The 20,631-nt window shown below is 48.9% G+C and overlaps 7 protein-coding genes across 7 annotated transcripts; 4 read left to right on the forward strand and 3 right to left on the reverse strand.

The window, feature by feature from the left end:
- Positions 1 to 680: 680 nt before the first annotated feature.
- On the forward strand, positions 681 to 1,385 carry N7496_007854 (methyltransferase family protein; the record flags this gene model as incomplete). Its single annotated transcript, XM_056700773.1, has 1 exon — positions 681 to 1,385. The coding sequence occupies one exon, from the start codon at positions 681 to 683 to the stop codon at positions 1,383 to 1,385; it is 705 nt and encodes a 234-aa protein (XP_056552836.1).
- A 170-nt stretch (positions 1,386 to 1,555) lies between these two features.
- N7496_007855 (uncharacterized protein) lies at positions 1,556 to 4,053 on the reverse strand (the record flags this gene model as incomplete). The annotated part of the gene is made up of 18 exons (XM_056700774.1): positions 1,556 to 1,716; positions 1,769 to 1,847; positions 1,901 to 2,048; positions 2,101 to 2,229; positions 2,283 to 2,360; positions 2,414 to 2,615; positions 2,669 to 2,693; positions 2,745 to 2,806; positions 2,859 to 2,893; positions 2,943 to 3,021; positions 3,071 to 3,185; positions 3,242 to 3,313; positions 3,372 to 3,436; positions 3,489 to 3,520; positions 3,582 to 3,654; positions 3,715 to 3,784; positions 3,864 to 3,897; positions 3,950 to 4,053. 18 exons carry the CDS (start codon positions 4,051 to 4,053, stop codon positions 1,556 to 1,558), a joined length of 1,563 nt encoding a protein of 520 aa, XP_056552837.1.
- Positions 4,054 to 4,860: 807 nt separating this feature from the next.
- Positions 4,861 to 6,744, forward strand: N7496_007856 (uncharacterized protein; the record flags this gene model as incomplete). Its single annotated transcript, XM_056700775.1, has 6 exons — positions 4,861 to 4,982; positions 5,040 to 5,070; positions 5,127 to 5,264; positions 5,326 to 5,356; positions 5,418 to 5,690; positions 5,744 to 6,744. 6 exons carry the CDS (start codon positions 4,861 to 4,863, stop codon positions 6,742 to 6,744), a joined length of 1,596 nt encoding a protein of 531 aa, XP_056552838.1.
- A 456-nt stretch (positions 6,745 to 7,200) lies between these two features.
- Positions 7,201 to 7,624, reverse strand: N7496_007857 (uncharacterized protein; the record flags this gene model as incomplete). Its single annotated transcript, XM_056700776.1, has 3 exons — positions 7,201 to 7,367; positions 7,435 to 7,466; positions 7,539 to 7,624. The coding sequence occupies 3 exons, from the start codon at positions 7,622 to 7,624 to the stop codon at positions 7,201 to 7,203; spliced, it is 285 nt and encodes a 94-aa protein (XP_056552839.1).
- A 1,863-nt stretch (positions 7,625 to 9,487) lies between these two features.
- N7496_007858 (uncharacterized protein) lies at positions 9,488 to 9,811 on the reverse strand (the record flags this gene model as incomplete). Its single annotated transcript, XM_056700777.1, has 1 exon — positions 9,488 to 9,811. One exon carries the CDS (start codon positions 9,809 to 9,811, stop codon positions 9,488 to 9,490), a length of 324 nt encoding a protein of 107 aa, XP_056552840.1.
- A 4,028-nt stretch (positions 9,812 to 13,839) lies between these two features.
- On the forward strand, positions 13,840 to 15,462 carry N7496_007859 (malate synthase; the record flags this gene model as incomplete). Its single annotated transcript, XM_056700778.1, has 1 exon — positions 13,840 to 15,462. The coding sequence occupies one exon, from the start codon at positions 13,840 to 13,842 to the stop codon at positions 15,460 to 15,462; it is 1,623 nt and encodes a 540-aa protein (XP_056552841.1).
- Positions 15,463 to 17,545: 2,083 nt separating this feature from the next.
- N7496_007860 (uncharacterized protein) lies at positions 17,546 to 18,984 on the forward strand (the record flags this gene model as incomplete). The annotated part of the gene is made up of 5 exons (XM_056700779.1): positions 17,546 to 17,670; positions 17,871 to 18,193; positions 18,257 to 18,474; positions 18,540 to 18,665; positions 18,733 to 18,984. 5 exons carry the CDS (start codon positions 17,546 to 17,548, stop codon positions 18,982 to 18,984), a joined length of 1,044 nt encoding a protein of 347 aa, XP_056552842.1.
- Positions 18,985 to 20,631: the final 1,647 nt, after the last annotated feature.

A 20,631-nucleotide genomic window follows, 5' to 3' on the forward strand; every position in this document is an offset into this window, starting at 1 on the left:
TTCGGTGTGGATAGTATTGATAGTAGCTTAAAGAGAAGGAGAAAGCATTTTCTTCACTGTCATGCAGTAAATTTAAATACCAAATAGTCTTCGAGGGCCCCGAATGCGTATCCGCGGGTTTGCGCATCTCTGCGACCGGCCATTCGTAAAAGGGGCATTAAAGGTTGAGGGTCTACGATGTCCATCCAGAATGCCCATTGCCCTCGAAATGGAAGATTCAGTAAATATTCATCTTATCTTCGGAATCCTGCATCCCAAACACACATCTAAGTAAATTCACGTAGATAGGGCGATAGAGTCTAAAGTATGGCCCGGGGCTGTTGTGGATATCTGCTCAGATATATATACATCAATGAATGTTTTTTCCCCGACCCGGAAAACCTGCCAAATGGAAAAAACCTTAGAAAAACGTTCCAATAGATTGATAGATAGAATACAATCGAAGTCGATATTGATAACTTTGAATATCCATTTGCTTTAGCATTTACTGCGAGAGGCACCGCCACAACCTTGTTGACAAGCCGGATCAGCCTCGGCACAACGGGGAACGGCCCCCAACCTTAAGCCCCGCCTGGCGCATTCAAAGTTTCCCTTCACAAGAGCAGCTTGGCCCACAGTCCAGCTCAAAAACAACCGATGCTCTCCTCTCCAATCCCTCACTTGTCAATAAACTCACGGCAATGACTCAAGCAGGTACCACGGCTCTCGCCGCCGCCATGATGGGCGCCGGCTATCTCTGCGCGCTCTGCGCCACACCACCGAACCCATCCCCCGACCGTAAAGACCGTCACCAAACAGATCGAATTAGCTTCATCGCAGGCTCGGGGGCCACGATTGTCCGTCGCATCGCCGTCACTGCCATCACATACCATGCCCTCCTCACAGCGCTGCCGGTTTACGCGCCCCAGCGGATGTCGCAGATGTGCCCGCGACCGCATAATCTCAACCCAGAGTTGTTCTCGTGGAGTGTCCCCGCGATCGCGGGCATCTTGCTGATATGCCTCGGGGCATACGTCCGGCTCGCTGCGTACGGCAAACTTAGTCGCAATTTTACATTTCACCTCGCAGCGCCGGATCAGTTGGTCACGTCGGGTGTCTACGGCTGGATGCAACATCCGAGTTACACGGGGCTGGTTCTGATTGGGTTTGGTGTCGCGTCGCTGTTTTGTCGATGGGATGCCGTGCCTGCTTGTTGGATTTCCGAGACCACGCTGGCTCGATGGTCTGGATGGGGATTGGGAGTCCTTGGGACTTATATCTCGGTCGCACTTTGTGTGCTGTTTACGAGGGTGAAGGATGAGGAGGAGATGCTGAAGGGGAAATTTGGCAAGGAGTGGGAGCAATGGCATCGGTCGACAAAACGGTTTATTCCGGGAATTATGTGAGGAGTTTTCATAATTTACATCTTCTTTTGTACAGTAACAACATATGAATAGACCCCCACCCCCAATTGATGCATTAGCTCCTTGCGCATGACGCGCTTGGTCTCACCCTCTCTCCTATCTCATATTGTGCACCTGCTATCCGATGAGATACGAGACTGATGGCCCCTTGCTCATTTCTCGTGGATAGCAGGCTCTTCCTCGTGAGTGTGCGCGGTGTCCAACGCATCGATGGTAACATCAATGCGAGGACCGGTAAAGTTCTTACGACCATCGATAAACCACTGGAAAACGGAGATGATGATGATAACCGCGAACGCAGCAACAGCGTAGTCTGGAAAGTGAGTTAGCCGTATGTACATGAAGTCGCGGGCAGGGCTACTTACTCATATTGCTGCCAGTCACATCTTGGTACGGAGGGAAAACGAATAGTACGGTAGTGAGAGCAATATATGCGAGAGAGATCTTGTCCGTTAGCATTGCCTGAGCAGAAAGGTGAATTTCATATGATATCTTACCAAATCGATGAACCATCCGACGGCGTTAGGGATCTTCCACTTCCTTTCCGGGAGGGCTCTGCGACCCTGCAGACAGTTGACAAGGATGGGCATGGCGTAGGAGAGATCGAGAGCAACGACCGCGGCAGAAATGATCGCGTTGAATGCACTTTACGGAGTGAGTTAGAGCTCTTTTGGAGTTAGAATGGGGTGTGGCTTACCTGGACGATCCCAAGAAGATGCAGCCGAAAATAATGACAACGACGACGGTTAAGATAAGGGCGTTCAAGGGCAGCTTGAGCGTCGGGTGGACCTGGGCGAAGAATCGAGATGCAGGAAGGCCGCCATCACTACTGCTGTTAGTTTGGTTTCTTGAATGGCCATATCGTTGTAGAGTACGAACCGCGCGAAAGCGAAAATCATCCGGCTGCTAGTGGTCATCACACTGAGAATGGCGAGGATCAAGCACACGAGAGGGAGCCTGAAAATCTGTTAGCGCGACATGAAGCATTGACAAAACATCGAGTAACATACATCAACAGGCAGATTGCACCGGCGGTATTCTTGGTGGCATCAATGAGAATCTGCAAGAGAGGACCAGCAGCAGAGGTAGTGACTTGATCCATGTTGCCTGCCACAAAGAGAAGGACAATCAAGAAGATAGAACCAGTGAAAGTACCGATACCCACGCACGAGACCATGATCTTGGGTCCTTCAATAGATGGGTTTGGAACCTCTGCCAATTGTTAGTCCAAGACTCGTGTGCACAGACACAATTTGCCTCCTTACCCTCAATCATATGCACCACAGCATCCTAGAAAATCAGTACCAGGCCTTGAAAAAAATGATCATGGAGGAAACTTACAAAAGCAGTAACACCAAGTCCTCCTTGAAGCAGTCCCAGCATCCATGCAACACCATCAGGCCCTATTATCGTTAGCATGACTCGCAGCTAGCTATAATTCATGGATAAACTAACATCCGGTGCTGTTCACGAAGTTGCAGAACACAAAGCTAATGCGAATTAGCAACACTCATAAGAACTGGTCAATATTCTACTTACTAGGCCGAGTTGAAGTTAGGCGAAGCGCAAGCAAGAACGGTAATGGACACGATCGCGAATCCACCAATCGACCAAGAAACTGTTTCCAGTTAGCCCCAAGGCTACATAACAGGCTAAAACACACGTACAGGCACCGCGGTAAATCATCGGCAGAATGGAGTTCATGAATGCGTTGATCACAAATGCTCCTAGTGTCAGTCCGATATAAATGAGGAATTGGTGCCATCGCTGTGCCACGTAAGTCTGATTTTGGTTGTCAGTCAAAGATGTCCCGCCATTGCCAGGAATCGCAATCTTACTGGATGCATGGCCGAGATACACCCGACGATGAGTTGACTCGACAGGAGCGAGTTGGTAGCCACAAGAGCGACCTATGCCATTGTTAGCCTGGGAGTACTGAGAGATAGGATAGGCAGTTGTTCCGCGTACCCAACCAGCCACATTGATCCAACCCGTGATCCACGAGAGAATAGGCACCCATTTTGGCCAAGCGACTGTGCTATGGTCAGCTAGTATTTGAGAAGCAGGTGATGGTGAATAACATACTGACGGCGACCCAGTGATACTGACCACCGGCGCTAGTTGAAGGTCAGTCGAGTTCTCAAAATCGATACAAACAGAGAAGGCCGCTTGACATACGTGGGATAAGCAGAGAGAAACTCCGCCAGCGAGGCGGCAATACACAAGTTGCAAAATCCAGCCGTGACGAGACCTGTTTCGGAGTGTTACTCAGTAGCCCATGCAGAGCTGCGCGTTATCATGCTTGACCTACCCCAAATAACACTTGTACTTCCTCCGGACGTGAGACTAATCGACAAGCTAGCAGAAAGTGCAGTCCATGACTAGATAGAGAAGGTGGTTTTGATTAGCTGCAGGGTTCATGATGGGAGTGACCAAGTCGAGAAACTTGAATGGACTTACATTAAGCACCGCGAAAGCCAGTCCCAGCATCGACCTATCCCTTAATCAGTACCGCGGAAAGTTGAACTTTCTCATGTCGATCCTACCACATAGAGTATTGTCGCTTCAACTCTGGCTTATGGCCCATGGCCGCCAGCTGCGCATCATCGTCCTCCAACGGACCACCCTTCATCTCTGTTGGGTGACTCATATCGTGAATCTGTGCAAATCAAAGGGTTGTAGAAAACAAACAGAAAAGAAAAGTTCCTAGCCGGAATAATATTCCAAAAAGTTGGAGGGAAATGCATCTAAGTATCCCGGATTTACCGAACGACACATGGCTATGACATACATTTTGCGGATAGCGCCGACAGGGTTACAGCTGGCTAGCATGCGGGGGAGCAGTTGAGCCAAGGAGATCGTATCAGCATAAGCACCAATCGTATCTATACGGTGGGACAAGGACTATCCAACCGATGTCCGCCCTAAGTCCACTTAGCTCTTGGCTGTCCTAATCGCAACCAATCGCAGTCGCCGCTTCAGCCTTGTCCAACCGAGCGGAATGTAGTCTTATCGTAGACATCTCCACCTCCCCCAAAACGATGAAACAACACTGCTTGAAATTGGCCTCTCTCCGCAAAGCTTATCACCCAGTACCTGAACGACCCGGCTTGTCCTCCCTATTTCGTCAGTGGTCGCATGGACTTCCCTCGACTGCGTTAGTTGCATGGTAAGCTATCCCAGGCTGTCCCAGGCTATCCCTAACGCGCTCTTAGTTGCGTCGCGATAATATCCTGAAGATGCTGTAAATGTTGATCTCCACCGCGTGCCCGGGTGGACCTACTGGTAATCTGGTAATCTTCGGAGAATCTCCCTTCCAAGAAACCGGTCTCCGGTCTGTGCCTATTGCGGTGTATAAATAATGGCATCGCGGCAAGTGCTAATCTCTTGAATTATTGCGATAGCCTTGTCATCGCTTCCCTCCTTCATTTCACACTTGCTTGCCATCTTCGCAGTCATGTTCTCGAAGAAGGGGCTGGGTTTGTTGGCAGCTGCGCTTGCCGCGCAAACATGTTCCGCGTCGGCCAACAAGGCCCGCGATGAGCACGCCACTTGCAAGAAGACTACGGTCGCTATCCTGTAAGTCTGCGATGATTCTATTCGATATGTGAGACATGTTGAGCTAACTCATTGTAGGGGAGGTGGAATGGCTGGCGTCGCTGCGGCAGTAAGATAAACCCTTTGTGGTCCCGAAGAGGCGCGATGCTCACGTCCAACTTATAGCAAGCTTTGTCGAACTCTTCTATTCACGACTTTATTATTATCGAGTATCGGGATACCCTTGGTGGCCGTGTGGCTCATACCGACTTTGGCAAGGATCCCAACGGCAAGCCGTACACTGTCGAACTGGGAGCAAACTGGGTATGAGACCGTGCAATTCCTAGGTCCGAACCATGCACAGACTGACTTGTGAATGTAACAGGTGCAAGGACTTGGATCTCCTGGCGGCCCTGGTATGATTCGTGTCTAACCGCTAAGTATACCAACAAGTCGTTGCTAACCATGCCTCTCCAGAGAATCCCATTTGGACCTTCGCAAAGAAGTGGGACCTGAACAATACCTACTCCGACTATAGCTCCATTCTCACCTACAATGAGACCGGCTATGTGGACTACAGCTCCCTTTTGGATGACTTTGAGGACCTGTACGATGATGCCGCTGAGGCGGCTGGAGTTCTTCTGACCGAGAACGGCCAGGACCAGACTGCTCGCAGTGGTCTGGCTCTGGCCGGATGGAGGCCTAAGATTGATGATATGGCCCGCCAGGCTGTGGAGTGGTGGGAGTGGGGTAAGTCATTGCATATCCACTCATTTCTCGCATTAACGCTGACCATGCTTCAGATTGGGAGGATGCTTATTCACCCGACGAGAGCTCCTTCATCTTCGGTGCCGCCGGTGAGAACTTGACTTTCAACCAGTTCAGCGATGAGAACAACTACGTTTGGGACCAGCGTGGCTACAACCGAATCATCATCAAGGAGGCCTCGACCTTCCTCAAGGACAACGACCCGCGCGTCCAACTAAACTCAATTATCACCAATGTCACCTACACCGACGACGGTGTGGTTATCTACAAGAAAGATGGCAGCTGCGTATCTGCTGCCTACGCAATCTGCACCTTCTCGCTCGGTGTTCTACAGAACAACGCCGTCTCCTTCAGTCCCTCTTTCCCTGAATGGAAGCAAACTGCTATCGAGAAGTTCAGCATGGGCACGTACACCAAGATCTTCCTCCAGTTCAACGAGACCTTCTGGCCTCGCGACACCCAGTACTTCTTGTACGCTGACCCTGTCTCCCGCGGCTACTATCCCGTCTGGCAATCCCTGTCCGCCCCTGGATTCATCCCGGAGTCAAACATCATCTTCGTCACTGTGGTCTCGCAAGAATCCTACCGCGTGGAGCGCCAATCCGATGAGCAGACCCAAAAGGAAGTCATGGCCGTCCTGCGCAAGATGTACCCAGACCTCGACATCCCCGAGCCCACTGCCTTCATGTACCCCCGCTGGTCAACCACCCCCTGGGCATACGGCAGCTACTCAAACTGGCCTCCATCGACCACCCTCGAGATGCACGAGAACCTGCGCGCGAACGTGAACCGCCTCTGGTTCGCGGGTGAGGCTACCAGCGCAGGGTATTTCGGCTTCTTGCATGGTGCTTGGTTCGAGGGCCGCGATGCTGGTGAGCGGATTGCTAAGTTGTTGGGTGGTAAGTGTGCGAGCACGGATACCTCTGGCACTTGTGGAAATCGCAAGCACTGGGAGCATCTGAATGGTAGCACGCCTCTGGCTGACTATAGTGCTTTTGATGGGTGGGATGTTAGCAGCTTCTACTCGAGCTACTAAGGAGTTTTAGGGGATTGGTGTGGTAATTGTAAGAAATAGGGGGTTTGAAAGAGGCCGTATGAGGTTGCTGTGTATATATTTATTCAAATATTATTATCTTCCATGAACATGTTGAGCAGACCTTGTGATTAGGTTACCATGCGGCAGTAAGTAATGATTGGAAAGTAGTCCTGTAATTCCAGGAGATGGATAGATATAGAACGGCATGCAGTACGAGGCCATAAATATTCGCCCGCATGCTTGAAATATTGAACATAAGAAATGGTAAAAGTGTCCACTGACATGATAGTGAAAGCCACACTATCTGAGAAGAAGGGGTAAAACTGCAGCCCCGAAAAGAATTTCCGATCCCCAAACACCAACTCCATAAACTCCATAAAATAACACCATGCATGATTATAGCCCGCTTAGCCGCAAAAACCAGCATCGCAACCGAGTGGCCTATCCAAGGCACGCTCATCGAGCATGATACGTATCAAGCGCCTGTTGGACATCGTGCAGGCTATCTTTGCTGCCGTAGGCGTCCATGAGTTTTTGGTTTCGGGCGAGACGCTTCTCTTCTTCAGCCATGGCGAATTCGTGCCGCGATTTAACCTCGTTGTAGTAGTTATAGCCGGCGAAGCCTGGACGGAAATGGGTTAGTGGCCGATAGAGCGAAGGGAGGGGATTCATTATGGGACTTGCACGTACCAAGTCCTACGGCAGCGACGACTGGGATATACCTATTTCGAAAGATCATGGTTAGATGGTGGGTTGTTGAGAACGGAGGCCTTTCCAGGGGTAGAGTTGCTTACCAGCGGCTAGGCCGAGGCTTTATGGACGGGCCGGTCGGATGAGGTCTGTGAGAAGGGTTGGCTCCAGGGAAAGCGTATTGAGACATTGTGAAATCGCGGTATGGGGAATATAGCGATTTTTGAAGGAGAGACTGAATTGGAGAGATAGAAGGGAAAAGGAAGTCGAGAAGTGGTGAAAAAGTGGCGCGTGTTCCGGTCGGAGGGTATTCCTCCGTATAAAGCAGGAAAGAAAGATCGCCGGCTGTGGAATGCGGGAATGCGGGGATCGCATGACGTGGAGAACCGAGTCTTGCAACATTGGCTCGTGCAACGAATCATGCCACTTGGGCATTGGGATCCACGGTTAGCTGACATAGTATGCCATCACAGATACCTCAGCTTCGAGTTGCATGACTACGTTTGTTATACGTTTCTAAAATGCCTGATAGTTCGTTACTTTGGCTTAAGCTTGGTCTACTTGTTAGCTGTGGTGATTGTCCCCACATTCAAGGTACTGAAGGGGCCTTGCACTGCCCCTGCGCAAAAAGGTTCAACCGTCCAACCAGCGATTACGGAGGAATCATGCTAACAACAAAAACGGAGCACTGAGCTCCATGCTAAAGTGCTCTGGCACACGATATAGACAGGCACAAGACATAAACAATTCTACTCACAATATCACTGCATAGCGAACGATCCAACGCAATGAAAACTACAATTGGAATGAGTTTGAAGCTGTTACAAGTGTGAAGAGTAAAGTTCCCCGCACAAGAAGCTCTGTGCTCGATAGCAGCAGCATACTATGCAAGTTGAAACTTGGCCCCTTCTATATAGTGAACAGGCGCGCGTACGAACTGTACAAGAGAGTGAAGAAGCAGGCGTAAGATATACGTCCTCCTTGAGCCTGCTCAACGGTATATATGTTTCTTATGCTTATGCTTCTCGTCTAGTTTAGCATGGGCTCGTGCGCGCGGTACCTCTTCACAGTAGGAGCCCTCGTGTCAGGCTCAGGGGGTTTCCAAACCACATCAAGCGTTGAGCCCGTCAAGTAGTCAATAGATACATACTTATGATAAGATCTGGAAATTTTAAGATGAAGCCAAAATCATTTGACATCGGAAAAATAAGTTGCGCGAAGGGAAAGGACACTTTGCGACCGCGGGCAAGTTCAAATACCCTCGGAAGGCCAGTGCACCAAAAATTGCCGATCCTCGGTGGTTACATCGCCGTGATCGCCTCTATAGGTGTTCAACTTGGAAATGTGGATTAGGTCAGCGTTAAATAAAAGATTCAAGAAATATGGATATCGGCGCGATCCGAATTGACTGTTGAGGTAGTGACTAGGGAAAACTCTAGTCGCATTGAGGTACACTTGGTGGTAAATTGTGCATTGGGCATACATATTACGGATGTGTCCTGTCAGCTGCACATGAATCAGGCGAGGATTGATTTTCTTCAGTGTACGAAAGAATATATATGATGCCGAGATATTTGATGTAGGAAGTACCGTATCACAGTATATGCTAATCGAAAAGTGTTTGAAAAATTCATGAATGCAAGTACACTCATTTGCAGAAACTATGCCTCGCACTGGAAGTTCGCGGCCACTCGAGCCGATGTCATGCTTCAATAACTGGTGATAAAGGAATCCTGTGTAATCCCAATAGGCAGTCAAACGCCTTCTTGGCTGAAAGAGTAGTTCCGATCTCCAGTCGATAGCGAAAACATCTTTTCAGATAGCGAAGCTCTGAAAGATTTAAAGTTAACCCTGGAGAATCGATTTGATTACGGATGAGATGTTTCAACACCACAATCACCAATGGATGTTTCAATGATGGTCTCTTTTAAAAAAAGACCTTCCACCAAGGTAGTATCCGTTATAGCTCTTCTAGGGTAGCCATGGCCTATCAACCTCAACCCACTCTCGACTGTGATTATTATGACATTTACAATCGCCCCAGCGCTCCCCCTTAGAATTCGTCAACCTCATTGGCTTTCTCTTCTCTCTTTCTCATCAACGCCTGGCGAAATGCCTCAGTATACTCATCCGGATCCCACGCCAAACCCCTATCTTCCATCTCCTCAAGCTTTTTCGTCACCAGCCGCTCCATCTCAACCTTTTGACTGTCTTCCAGCAGGTCCAGCCGCTCTTTCCATGCCTCGCTAGGATCGTCGGTCTTCGTAGGCCCAAAGAATTGCTGGTCGATTTTCTGCCAGTAGATCGCGTCAAACGCAAAGCTATGCAAAACCGCGTACACCACCCAAAAGTCTCCGCTTTCCCAGCTCCTTTGCATTTGATCCGAGAGCCGGGGCTGGCTGTGCTAGGCGTCCATATCTTCACAATGCCTCATTACTGCGAGGAAGGTCTTTAGGTGGCGATCGAATACTCGGGCCCAGTCTTCGATACCTTCAGACCAGTATTCAGGCTTCTCGATCAGGAGCCACCACGGTAGGGCATATGAAAACTCGACTAGTGCTACGTATATGAACTCCCAGTCTACCAGGCCGGCAATATGCATATCTTCTTTAAGAAGGACGTTGGCTGGCCGAAAATCATCGCACCAGAGTTTAAATAGACCATTGTCAGAGCATAGTGATAGTTTTTTGTCCTTGGCAAGCTTGTAAAACAGCTGTCTTCCAATAAACTTCCGACGGCAGTCATCTGCAGACTGCACTGCATCATTCCTTTGATGTATGAAATGTTGGATGTTGAGCTGTGCCGAAGCTTCAATGTATGAAGATGTTGTCCTTAAAGTGGCATTTCGGGGTGGAAGTTCTGATCGAGGCAGTGTCCCCAAACCCACGAGTTCATTCATATTCATTGATAATAGCCGGCTAGTCACCTCCCAGGAAAAATCGTCCACCTAGCTGAGGGAACCTATTCTTGGGAATTCTAGCTTAAAAAGCTAAAGTAGGACCTTTGCTAGTTGTGTATATAGCATTTCAAGTTAATCTTTAATGTTTGGGTTAAGGACTCCCCGCTCTTCCTTTAAACACCCTGGCGTGTTAAGAGCATCATACATGGTTGTTTTATGTTCAATATGGATTATCATGATGAAAGCGCTTAGTTTAAGAGGGCTCTCCTCCTTTGTACCCGCGTGAATGATGAACGGAAGTGGGATTGGTGTCTGGTCCGAGATGTATCGCATCACAGCAACTTCGTTCTCTATTTTTTCCTCGGGAAAAAGAATGGCGCCCGGCTGCGAAAAACGGATGTTGGTTGCGCTGTATATGTATTTCATTTGTAAAGTGATATTGAAGGACCCTTTTCGAAAAAATCGTAAACTCGGGATCGTCCCCAGAATCATGCTTCAGGATAAATCTCGCAATTGGTCTCTTGATGTCTATATCAAGAAACTGAAGAAACCAATTATCAGACACGTCATCGGATTGTTCCCATGCAACGTCATCGTAGCACATCTGGGACTCCATATTTTAGCACGCGTTGGCTGTTTCTCGTGGCGGCGTGACCTGCTTGAGGATAGGACAGAGGTGACTGAAGAGGGGTCACAATGAGATCCCTCAATTGGATCGAGGCGACAGGAACACTAGTGTTAAAATAAAGCGAGACTGGCAGTCTGTCTACAGTCTAGAGAAAAATTGAAATGAAAAACCTATAGGTCATGAGAAATTTGGAAGCGGAAAAGGAGGGAAAAAGCAAGCATATACAGTACACGAACTGTCACGTGACTCTGGGGTACAATACTACGACAACCACCAAGTCCGACCAAAAAAAAGTCCAGCAAGAGGTAGACTCAGGTTGCAGCAAATGAAAAGACTCGAGATGTTTCATCTCATTTACTAGTTGCAGTATATACATAGATGATTTCGGCGAGAGCGAGCGATTTCGTAATAAATGTTCTTGCGCCAAATGCAACTCTCGATGCAGTAGTCAAAAGGAATAGCTAGATCAGTGCCCGTGCATTCCATCAAATCATAAGTGGTACAGAGTAATCTTGGCCCTTGGCTAGTCTATTGGTCTATTAGAGCCGCCTGGTCCCCCGACGTATGGACGTCGAGCTCACATGAAGAGTCGTTTATTCTCACATAGTTCAGAGCTTACACTTTTGCGCTACTTTTATCAATGCACCGCGCTTTCACTTTTCGAGCGTAGCCGGAGCTAGCTCTTAAAGTTCATGTTCTCAATACCCTACGGTCGTAAATCCGGAATTGTCATCAAAAATGACTTGAGTACTCGTTATTGTATAGAGGATTGGTCTCGCTCGACGCATTGTCGGAATGGTAGGGGGCTTACTGGCAGGAATTGACCACTACATGACAAACATCTGGCTCCGGGTGTGAGATATCTATACTTCACTGATTAGAAATCACAAAAGAACTGGTTCATCTACCCATGCAGTTGCTTCAATATATGCATGGGAGATACTCGGGACTTTTAAATGACTGGATCTACGAAGTGGGTCGGACCCTATTTAACAAAAATATTAAAAATACGTAAGCTTATCTGGACATTATCTAGGTTCGACCCAAGCCAAGGCTCTTCTCCATGATTTTGCCAATCATTATTCTCGCGCTGCTGGTTGTATTACAGTATTAGTTTTAAGTTTGATTCTTCGTAGAGAGACTTTACGAAGACTGTTCGCTGACGCTACCGATGATACCGATACAGGTTAGCAGGGGGGCAAGGGGAAGTGTCACTTAAACTAGACATTTATTCGTGATTTGACTTTAAAATAGAGAAGATTATCGCCTTTGCTCATTGCTTTTCTTCTTTGGACTGGGAGGAATTTGTCAAAATCTCTGATAGTTGCTTCTATTTATTCTGGTAATATTCGGGGGTTAATTTTGACCATGGTCTAAGAGTGACGCGGCCCTCATGAGGTAACCTCGCGACAGCGGTGGTAGATATATAAAGGGAGTGCACTTCAAATAATTCTTGATTCAAGTGACGGGGTTGAATATCAAAAGCAAAGTCAACGCTTGAAGCCCGTAAGAAATGTAAAAACATGTTAGTTCGAATATCGGGTTTGCAAAAGCCTTTTAAAAAGCCAAGAGGGAAGCACTGAAAGCACTAACACAGGTATGGCTGCTCGGGATGCTTGTCAGATTTTCATTTTCATGGTTATGCTTTCTGTTAGTCTGGTAGGAGTCATAGGCCGTTAGTAGTCCGTGAGGTACTTGAGATATAGGCCTCAGAAAGTACCTCCGGTCGGGCGCGACAGTGTCAAGTGCTGGAGTATAAATAGTTAGCCAGTCGGCATACAGATCATCGATTGAATCAATTGACGGTCATGAATCTGAAGCATAGTATTTCCTCAAGGTACCGTAGGAGTAGTAGCACATTCAGTGTGACTATCACATGCGGCATCACATGTAGGCCGCTAGCATGACGCATCCCGGATGATTTTCCCCAGACACATCACAAGCCGGGACATTTCGGCCAAAGATCCCAGACAAGCTCAACCGAATGAAGCCGAGCTCTGGCTCAAATCCAGACCAATGCATCTTCCGTCCTTTTATCTCAAAGTGAGCCGCGGCATGATTGGCAAGCTCGGGCATGCGGGGAGAACAGGAAAGGGCGAATGGCAGGCGCCTCGGGTGAGTTAGGAGATGATTGCAGCCTGGGGCAGGGATCGGGGCGAACTAGGGTTGGACAATCACGGAAACTTTGTTTTGGGTGCAGACTGGACAATCCATCGTGTTGTTCATCACGACTCACGAGAGAGATGTGGAAAAAAAAACTATAAGACTGCACGTCTTTCCGGACGAGAGATTGTTAGTAAACCCGGATAGTAGTGCGCCGGTCGCGCAGCGAGTTGACTCGGTATGCGGCGCATCCCGAGTGCTTTCGGGGGCCGCGACCGCCTTTTGAGTGCCGATTTGTAGGGTTGAAGGTGGTGTAGACTGCTGGGTTTCGGGGAACGGGCGATGTCGGCCGAGTGGAGGAGCCATTTGAGCCAGTTTCCCGTCGGGAAAGTCAGGTGCAGATACGCTGAAGAGAGAGTTGATTGGATGGTGAATTAAAGGTGGAGTCGGACTGGGGGAAGCTGGATGATAACCGAAAGTTCGTAAGAGGATTGGCCCGGCGGGACCAAAAAAAGAACAGCCGCGGCTCTCTTGACTCTGACGTCTTCTATCTCCGCCTTCGGGCGGGCGGCTGGTTCACTTGTATATAGTCTGGAGACTTCCTGTTAAGAAGATCGCTTCTTCTTTTCTTCTTCGTCAAATTCCATCCGTCCTTCAATCCAGCTATCAATTGAATGGACCTTCGATATCATCGGTAGCAATCTATACAACAGACTCTATACTTCCGACTACCTTCGATCTATATACTTCACACACATCTCCCCACACACTCACAATGACCGCTCCCGTTGACTCACACCTCAAGGACGTGGCCATCCTGGCCAGCATCCCTAACGATGCCCGCAAGATCCTGACCAAGGAGGCCTGCGCCTTCCTGGCCATCCTCCACCGCACCTTCAACCCCACTCGCAAGGCCCTCCTCCAGCGCCGTATCGACCGCCAGGCCGAGATCGACAAGGGCCACCTGCTCGACTTCCTCCCCGAGACCAAGCACATTCGTGAGAACGACGCATGGAAGGGTGCTCCCCCTGCCCCCGGTCTGGTCGACCGTCGTGTCGAGATCACTGGTCCCACCGACCGCAAGATGGTCGTCAACGCCCTCAACTCCGATGTCTGGACCTACATGGCCGACTTTGAGGATTCATCTGCCCCCACCTGGGAGAACATGATCAACGGTCAGGTCAACTTGTACGATGCCATCCGTCGCCAGGTCGACTTCAAGCAGGGCGGCAAGGAGTACAAGCTCCGCACTGACCGCAAGCTGCCTACCCTTATTGCCCGTGCCCGTGGCTGGCACCTGGAGGAGAAGCACTTCACCGTTGACAGTGAGCCCATCTCCGGTTCTCTCTTCGACTTCGGTCTGTACTTCTTCCACAACGCCAAGGAGCTGGTCGCCCGTGGTGCCGGTCCTTACTTCTACCTCCCCAAGATGGAGTCTCACCTCGAGGCTCGCCTGTGGAACGACGTCTTCAACCTGGCCCAGGACTACATCGGCATGCCCCGTGGTACCATCCGTGGTACCGTCCTGATCGAGACCATCACCGCCGCCTTCGAGATGGACGAGATCATCTACGAGCTGCGCGACCACAGCTCCGGCCTGAACTGCGGCCGCTGGGACTACATCTTCTCCTTCATCAAGAAGTTCCGTCAGCACCCCAACTTCGTCCTCCCCGACCGTTCCGACGTCACCATGACCGTCCCCTTCATGGACGCCTACGTCAAGCTCCTCATCAAGACCTGCCACCGCCGTGGTGTCCACGCTATGGGTGGCATGGCCGCTCAGATCCCCGTCAAGAACGACCCCGTCGCCAACGACAAGGCCATGGAGTCCGTCCGCGCCGATAAGCTGCGTGAGGTCCGTGCTGGCCACGACGGTACCTGGGTTGCCCACCCGGCCCTGGCCTCCATCGCCTCCGACGTCTTCAACAAGTACATGCCCACCCCCAACCAGCTCTTCAAGCGTCGCGAGGAGGTCAACATCACTGCCAACGACCTGCTGAACACCAACGTCCCCGGCAAGATCACCGAGGACGGTATCCGCAAGAACCTCAACATCGGTCTGAGCTACATGGAGGGCTGGCTGCGCGGTGTCGGCTGCGTTCCTATCAACTTCCTCATGGAGGACGCCGCTACCGCCGAGGTCTCCCGCTCCCAGCTCTGGCAGTGGGTCCGTCACAACGTTAGCACTGCCGATGGCAAGCGTGTTGACAAGGCTTATGCCCTGCGTCTACTCCAGGAGCAGGCCGACAGCCTCGCCTCCCAGGGTCCCAAGGGTAACAAGTACCAGCTTGCTGCCCGGTACTTCGCTGGCCAGGTGACCGGTGAGGACTACGCCGATTTCCTCACTAGCTTGTTGTACAACGAGATCTCCTCCGCTGGCTCTGCGGCTAAGCTGTGAGTGGGGTTAAGTTAGTACTGTAGTGGGGCTCTGACTGGCGGTGGTGGATCATGATTATGAATACCCTTATTTTTCCTTTTCTCTTTTGGTCATTTTGCATTTTGGTTTGGTTTCATTGTTGATAATCAATTAGCATTGTTGTATAACATTCATTGAATATACGTTATTTCAAAACTTCACCTTCATCTTGTTCGTATCAATATCACAGTATGTAGTCAATACTCCCAACACTCAGTGACAGACCCGGCACTAGAAATTTCCCCGCATCGTCAGTTCCAAGGCCGTGCTGAGCCGCGGGTATGTGGGGGCCCAAGAATCTTGTTTTCACTTTTCGACAGCAGGTCAGTGGATTGAGTCCGAGCGCACTGTGCTAGTGATCGTCATAGCACTTTATATCGCTCGCCTGCTATATGACAGCCAAGGTTATTATGATAAGAGAAGGCACAGCATAGAAAGAAATTTTCCATTTTGTATATTCAGTTCGAAACACGATCAATTGTTAACTTAAAATCGCACTAGACAGCTCAAAGTCGAGTTTTAGGTCAGCGGGGCTGTAACCTAGCGATGCCTGAACTCTTGGTGCGGGTAAGATCTCAAGAGGGTCTAGATCAAGTTGGTTAGCTTAGCTTTGAACTAAAGCAATGTTGTTTCTTAGCGTCTATCCAAGACAACATCACTAGGTACCGAGACATTTCGCTATAAATTGTCCCACCCTGCCTGATGTAATTTGATTGGCGTTCGCTACTTCACTCGTCCGCTGTAGGTAGGAAGCATTGTACCAAAAAAACATAATACATTTTCTAGTTATGACACATTTTTTAACACAAAAGGGGGCCAGAAAACTATTCTAAGAGTGACCGTTGTCGTGGCATTACGACTCTTGTGTGATGAGAAGATGCACAAGAACGAACGGGTAATTCGAACAGTCTATAGCTTACTATCAAAGAAGTGGGCGCTCTCTCTTTAGAAGCAATATTTCCCGTATCCAAAAGATTCAGTAAGAACAATTGCAACTAAATACTAGGTGTGGGACGACAACATGGGGCTTTAATGCTTATCTATTCCAGAAATCCGCGGAGAATTCCACGACTTGGTTGCTTGAGGCATTTTTAAGGTTGCTAGATGGTTGGAAGAGACTAAAGCATAGGTGGAGATAGATCATGCGACATCCCGAACAATCAACAGCCGAGATTTCCTCGATAAAAATGGGCACGAGCGTTTTTTGCATAAGTTATATATAGGGCCAGCGCCACATTTCCGCCAACAAAGGCTAACAGTTCCCCCCGTCCGATTCAACACATCTAGCGATGTAGAGTCCACAGATCCAGTTAGTATCGCTCAAAACATTCCATCGTTTAATCTGAAACCTCATACCATGTAGCGAGAATGTCCTGGAGAAAATTCCTTCTTATCGCAGTCGTCCGCGATTTAGCGCGCTTCGTGAAGGTTCCGCGGAGTTATCCCAACAACTTGTTATCTCGAGGGGGCCGAAGATTGCTTTTTCCACCCAAATAATCCATTTAAGATAGGAGTTATGGCAATTGTCCAGTGAGATGTTGAAGTTCTTCCTTGAAAATACTATGAAGATAACCATAGTCTGATCTCCGTCTCGGATGCGAACCTCGTTCGCCCAGCTATTTAGTATATTTACTTTTTTCTGCTTCATCGCCGCGGAATGCAACCCCATTGACGGTATACATAGATGAACTTCGACCCCTTTCCCTTATCTTTATTGCTTACTATCCTCAGCTGCTTGTTGCTTTGTTCCGAGGTATGAGCTAGGTTCTTCTTGCTGTGGATGCGACTGCTTCGACAGGCCCCATAGCCACGTCCTCGTTTCTGCGTCAGGAGACCACTAATATTTCTGCCAATAATACAAAGCCAAAGGACTTCCTTGGATTAGAATCCATTCCTAGCTCTAGGAACAAGTGGAAATTTCTTCCCATCCTAGACCAGCTCCTTCGTAGACGACGACGCGAAGAACCTTATAAGCGACGCCGATAAGCATGCGCCACATGACCAGGCAAGATCATCATAAATAATTTCCCATTTCCCAAGGAAAATATCGGCCAGTGCAAGAACAATGCTCGCCATTCTCCACGCCTGGGTCAAAGCGAATGGACCCTTTGAGGTCTCACCTCGAGAGGCGTTGGCCGCACCGACCACCGATGCGGAGACCTATATCCAAAGCATTGTTATTCTTACCTTGTCGGTTATTTCGTGTTTGGCGGCAGGATGGATATTGCTTAGCTTTGCAGTAAGCTTTGACTTGTAATTCTTAATTGGTGTTTTGTTGACACGATTCCTCAGGTTTTCAGGCCATTGCGATCCTTCAGGCATCAACTTATCCTGTATGACCGATGTACTCCTTGGATGATGGATCTCCTTCTAATCCCATAACCGAGCAGAGGTCTCGCAATTAGCGACTGGATAATGGCCATCAACTTCCTGTCCTCCTCGGCAATGGACGTCAGCGGGCATCTGATTGGAGAGCCTGACCTTGAAGGATTCTGTAGCTTCAATGGCTTCATGACACAGGTTTTTGTCGTTCAAACAGACTACTGGGTTCTCACTATTGCGATCTGCACATACGTAATTCTGGCCGATCATAAGCACATCTCTTGCTGGGTCCAAGAGAACTGTCGACAATTAATGGCAATCCCATGGGTTTTCTCCGTTATTTGGGCGTCAATCGGCTTGGGCGTTGCGGGTTATGGCGACATTGGAGCCTGTGAGTGATACTCGTGCCCATCACAATCTTATGTTGTGAAAAATGCTAACGCAATATCTGCAGGGTGCTGGTTCACCTCTGATGAAGTTCGTCTTCTCGTCAATTTCGTTCCGCGCTGGATCATTATTGCAATCATGCTAGCCATGTACACCCGACTATATCTTGTGCTGTACCGGGCTCACAGTCCCTTCTCGTCATCCCACGAATCTACCACTGATGATTTGAGTCGACCATCGGGGACTTGGGACTCTGCTACGCCGAATGGCAGACGAATAAAGAAGGTAAATTTTGCGACGTACGACGACATGCCTCGAGATAGACTACTCACTGACAACATACGAATCAGATGGCCCGCCTCATGCTCATGTATCCAGTTGCATATATTTTTGTCTGGACACTGCCAACGGCGATTCGTATTTACCAAGCCTCGAAGGGGGTCTCGGCACCTTTTGCTTTACAGACGATTGACAAGGTTAGTACTTCTTTGAACAAAATTAGGTCTTCTGATGAAAGGAAATGCCCATCTAATTCCTCTCAAGGCATGCATCGTGATCCAAGGCTTTGTTGACGCGCTTATTTATGGCGTGACGGAACCATCGTTGTCTCATTGGCGCAACTTGCTCTTTCCTAAGCCAATACCCACCACGGACGGCATAATTCTCACCTACGTTACTACGACGGGGCCACTCCGCGTCACGGCGTCGCGCTTAAGCGATGGCGAGTCGACTACCGGATTGAAGACAACCATTACGGCCAAGGATAGTAGGTCCTCGAGAGATAATGTCTTTTAATCGTCTTTATGTGCTTAATATTTATACCTTATACTTTGCGAATAGCTTGCAAATAATACTTCTTTTGTGTAAGTTACCTTTGAAAGGTAGAATGGCCAGACAACCATGTGGCGGGGGTTGCCGTCCAGGCGTACAATAATTACAGTACCTTTCCCTTTCATTGTTAAAGTAGGCTAACCATTCTGGGCCTTAGCTTATTGGTATTCTCGTGTTTTGGAAATAGTCTTTCTTTGTAAACACTGATGACATGACACGTTTCACTGGTATAGAATACAATCTGGTATTAAAACCAGGAGTCTCACAAGCAATTTACCATGTGGTTGTACGGACTGGAGTGCATACGCATACTTGGCTAGCAGCCCCACTTGCCGGGGACGGAAAAGGGCGGACATTTGAAGACCGTGGAGCGGCCGCTCTTGCAAGACCACGAGAGGACGGTCGTGACAGGGTACCTAGGATACGATGAGGCCGGTCTGGAATGAGTCCTCCGGGATCCAGAGGACAATCTCAAAGAAGATGAAATAGAGATGGTCTATTCAAGTCCTTAAAATCACCCGTTGTTCGAGACTAATACCACGAGATATTATTGCAAGCTCATCACTATTTTGTATGTTTACATTTATGTTATCCTGGGCTTATTTGCGGCCTTCGCTGTAAGGAAATGGTCTTGCTATCCTCTCCCGCCCGGGCCGAAGGGTAGATTCCCCTTCTTGGGAATGACATTTGATATGCCCATGATAAGACCGGAGCTTACCATGACGGAGTGGGCAAAGTGGGTATCAGGAACTCCATTACAGAACCAACATTGCTAAAGGTCGCGATAGAAAGTATGGCCCTCTGGTGCATGTCAGAGTCGGCTTGCAACACCACATCATTATTAATGATGCATAAATTGGCAAGGACTTGTTAGAGAAGAAGTAATGACCATGTCCCTTCGGCCATCCGCAGAGCTGACCCATGTTTCAAGAACATATTCTTCACGGCCACCTACAGTTTTCGGTGACATAATCAGCGGTGGCAGACGCGCTGTGCTTATTCAATATGGACACCATTGGAGAGTTAGTGGGATCTGGAGCCTTAGAGATACTACCATGGAGATGACTGTATGCTTATACCGTACAGCGCATCCGTTTCAGGTTCAAACTGCCTAGATCATTTGGAATGTCGCGCAGCCCAGCAAGAAATTAACCTCGAACCCAGATAAGCTATCTAAGTAGTGGAAGGACAAAGTTGCCAGATCTGACAGAAGCTCACATCGACCGATACTTTTCAGAGGTCTATGGTTTGTACTCGTTCGACGATTATGGTAGACCGCAGACCATGAAGCTATCGCGGGTCTTGGTCTATCCTCCTTACTCCTTGGGACTACAGCAGGGGATAGGAGGAGACCGAGGACGTTGTACGGATTATTAGGACAAGACAAAAGCGGGGCACCGTCAATGAACATTAGTAAACATTCTGCATGGAAATTAATTGCGGACGCGTACTTCGTACTTCTGTTCCTACAGATTGTAACAAAGTACTAGTCTTCTTGCGTTCGCTTAGCAGATAATGACTTGACGGCCTAGTTCATGTTCTTTCGCCCCGCCCGTCCCGACTAGACTCCTTCTTCTCCATCCTTGTGTTGTATGACCACAGTTCGCTATC

This window comes from Penicillium cataractarum (assembly GCF_028827025.1).
Source record: "Penicillium cataractarum strain IBT 29864 chromosome Unknown utg000007l, whole genome shotgun sequence".
NCBI lineage: Eukaryota > Fungi > Ascomycota > Eurotiomycetes > Eurotiales > Aspergillaceae > Penicillium > Penicillium cataractarum.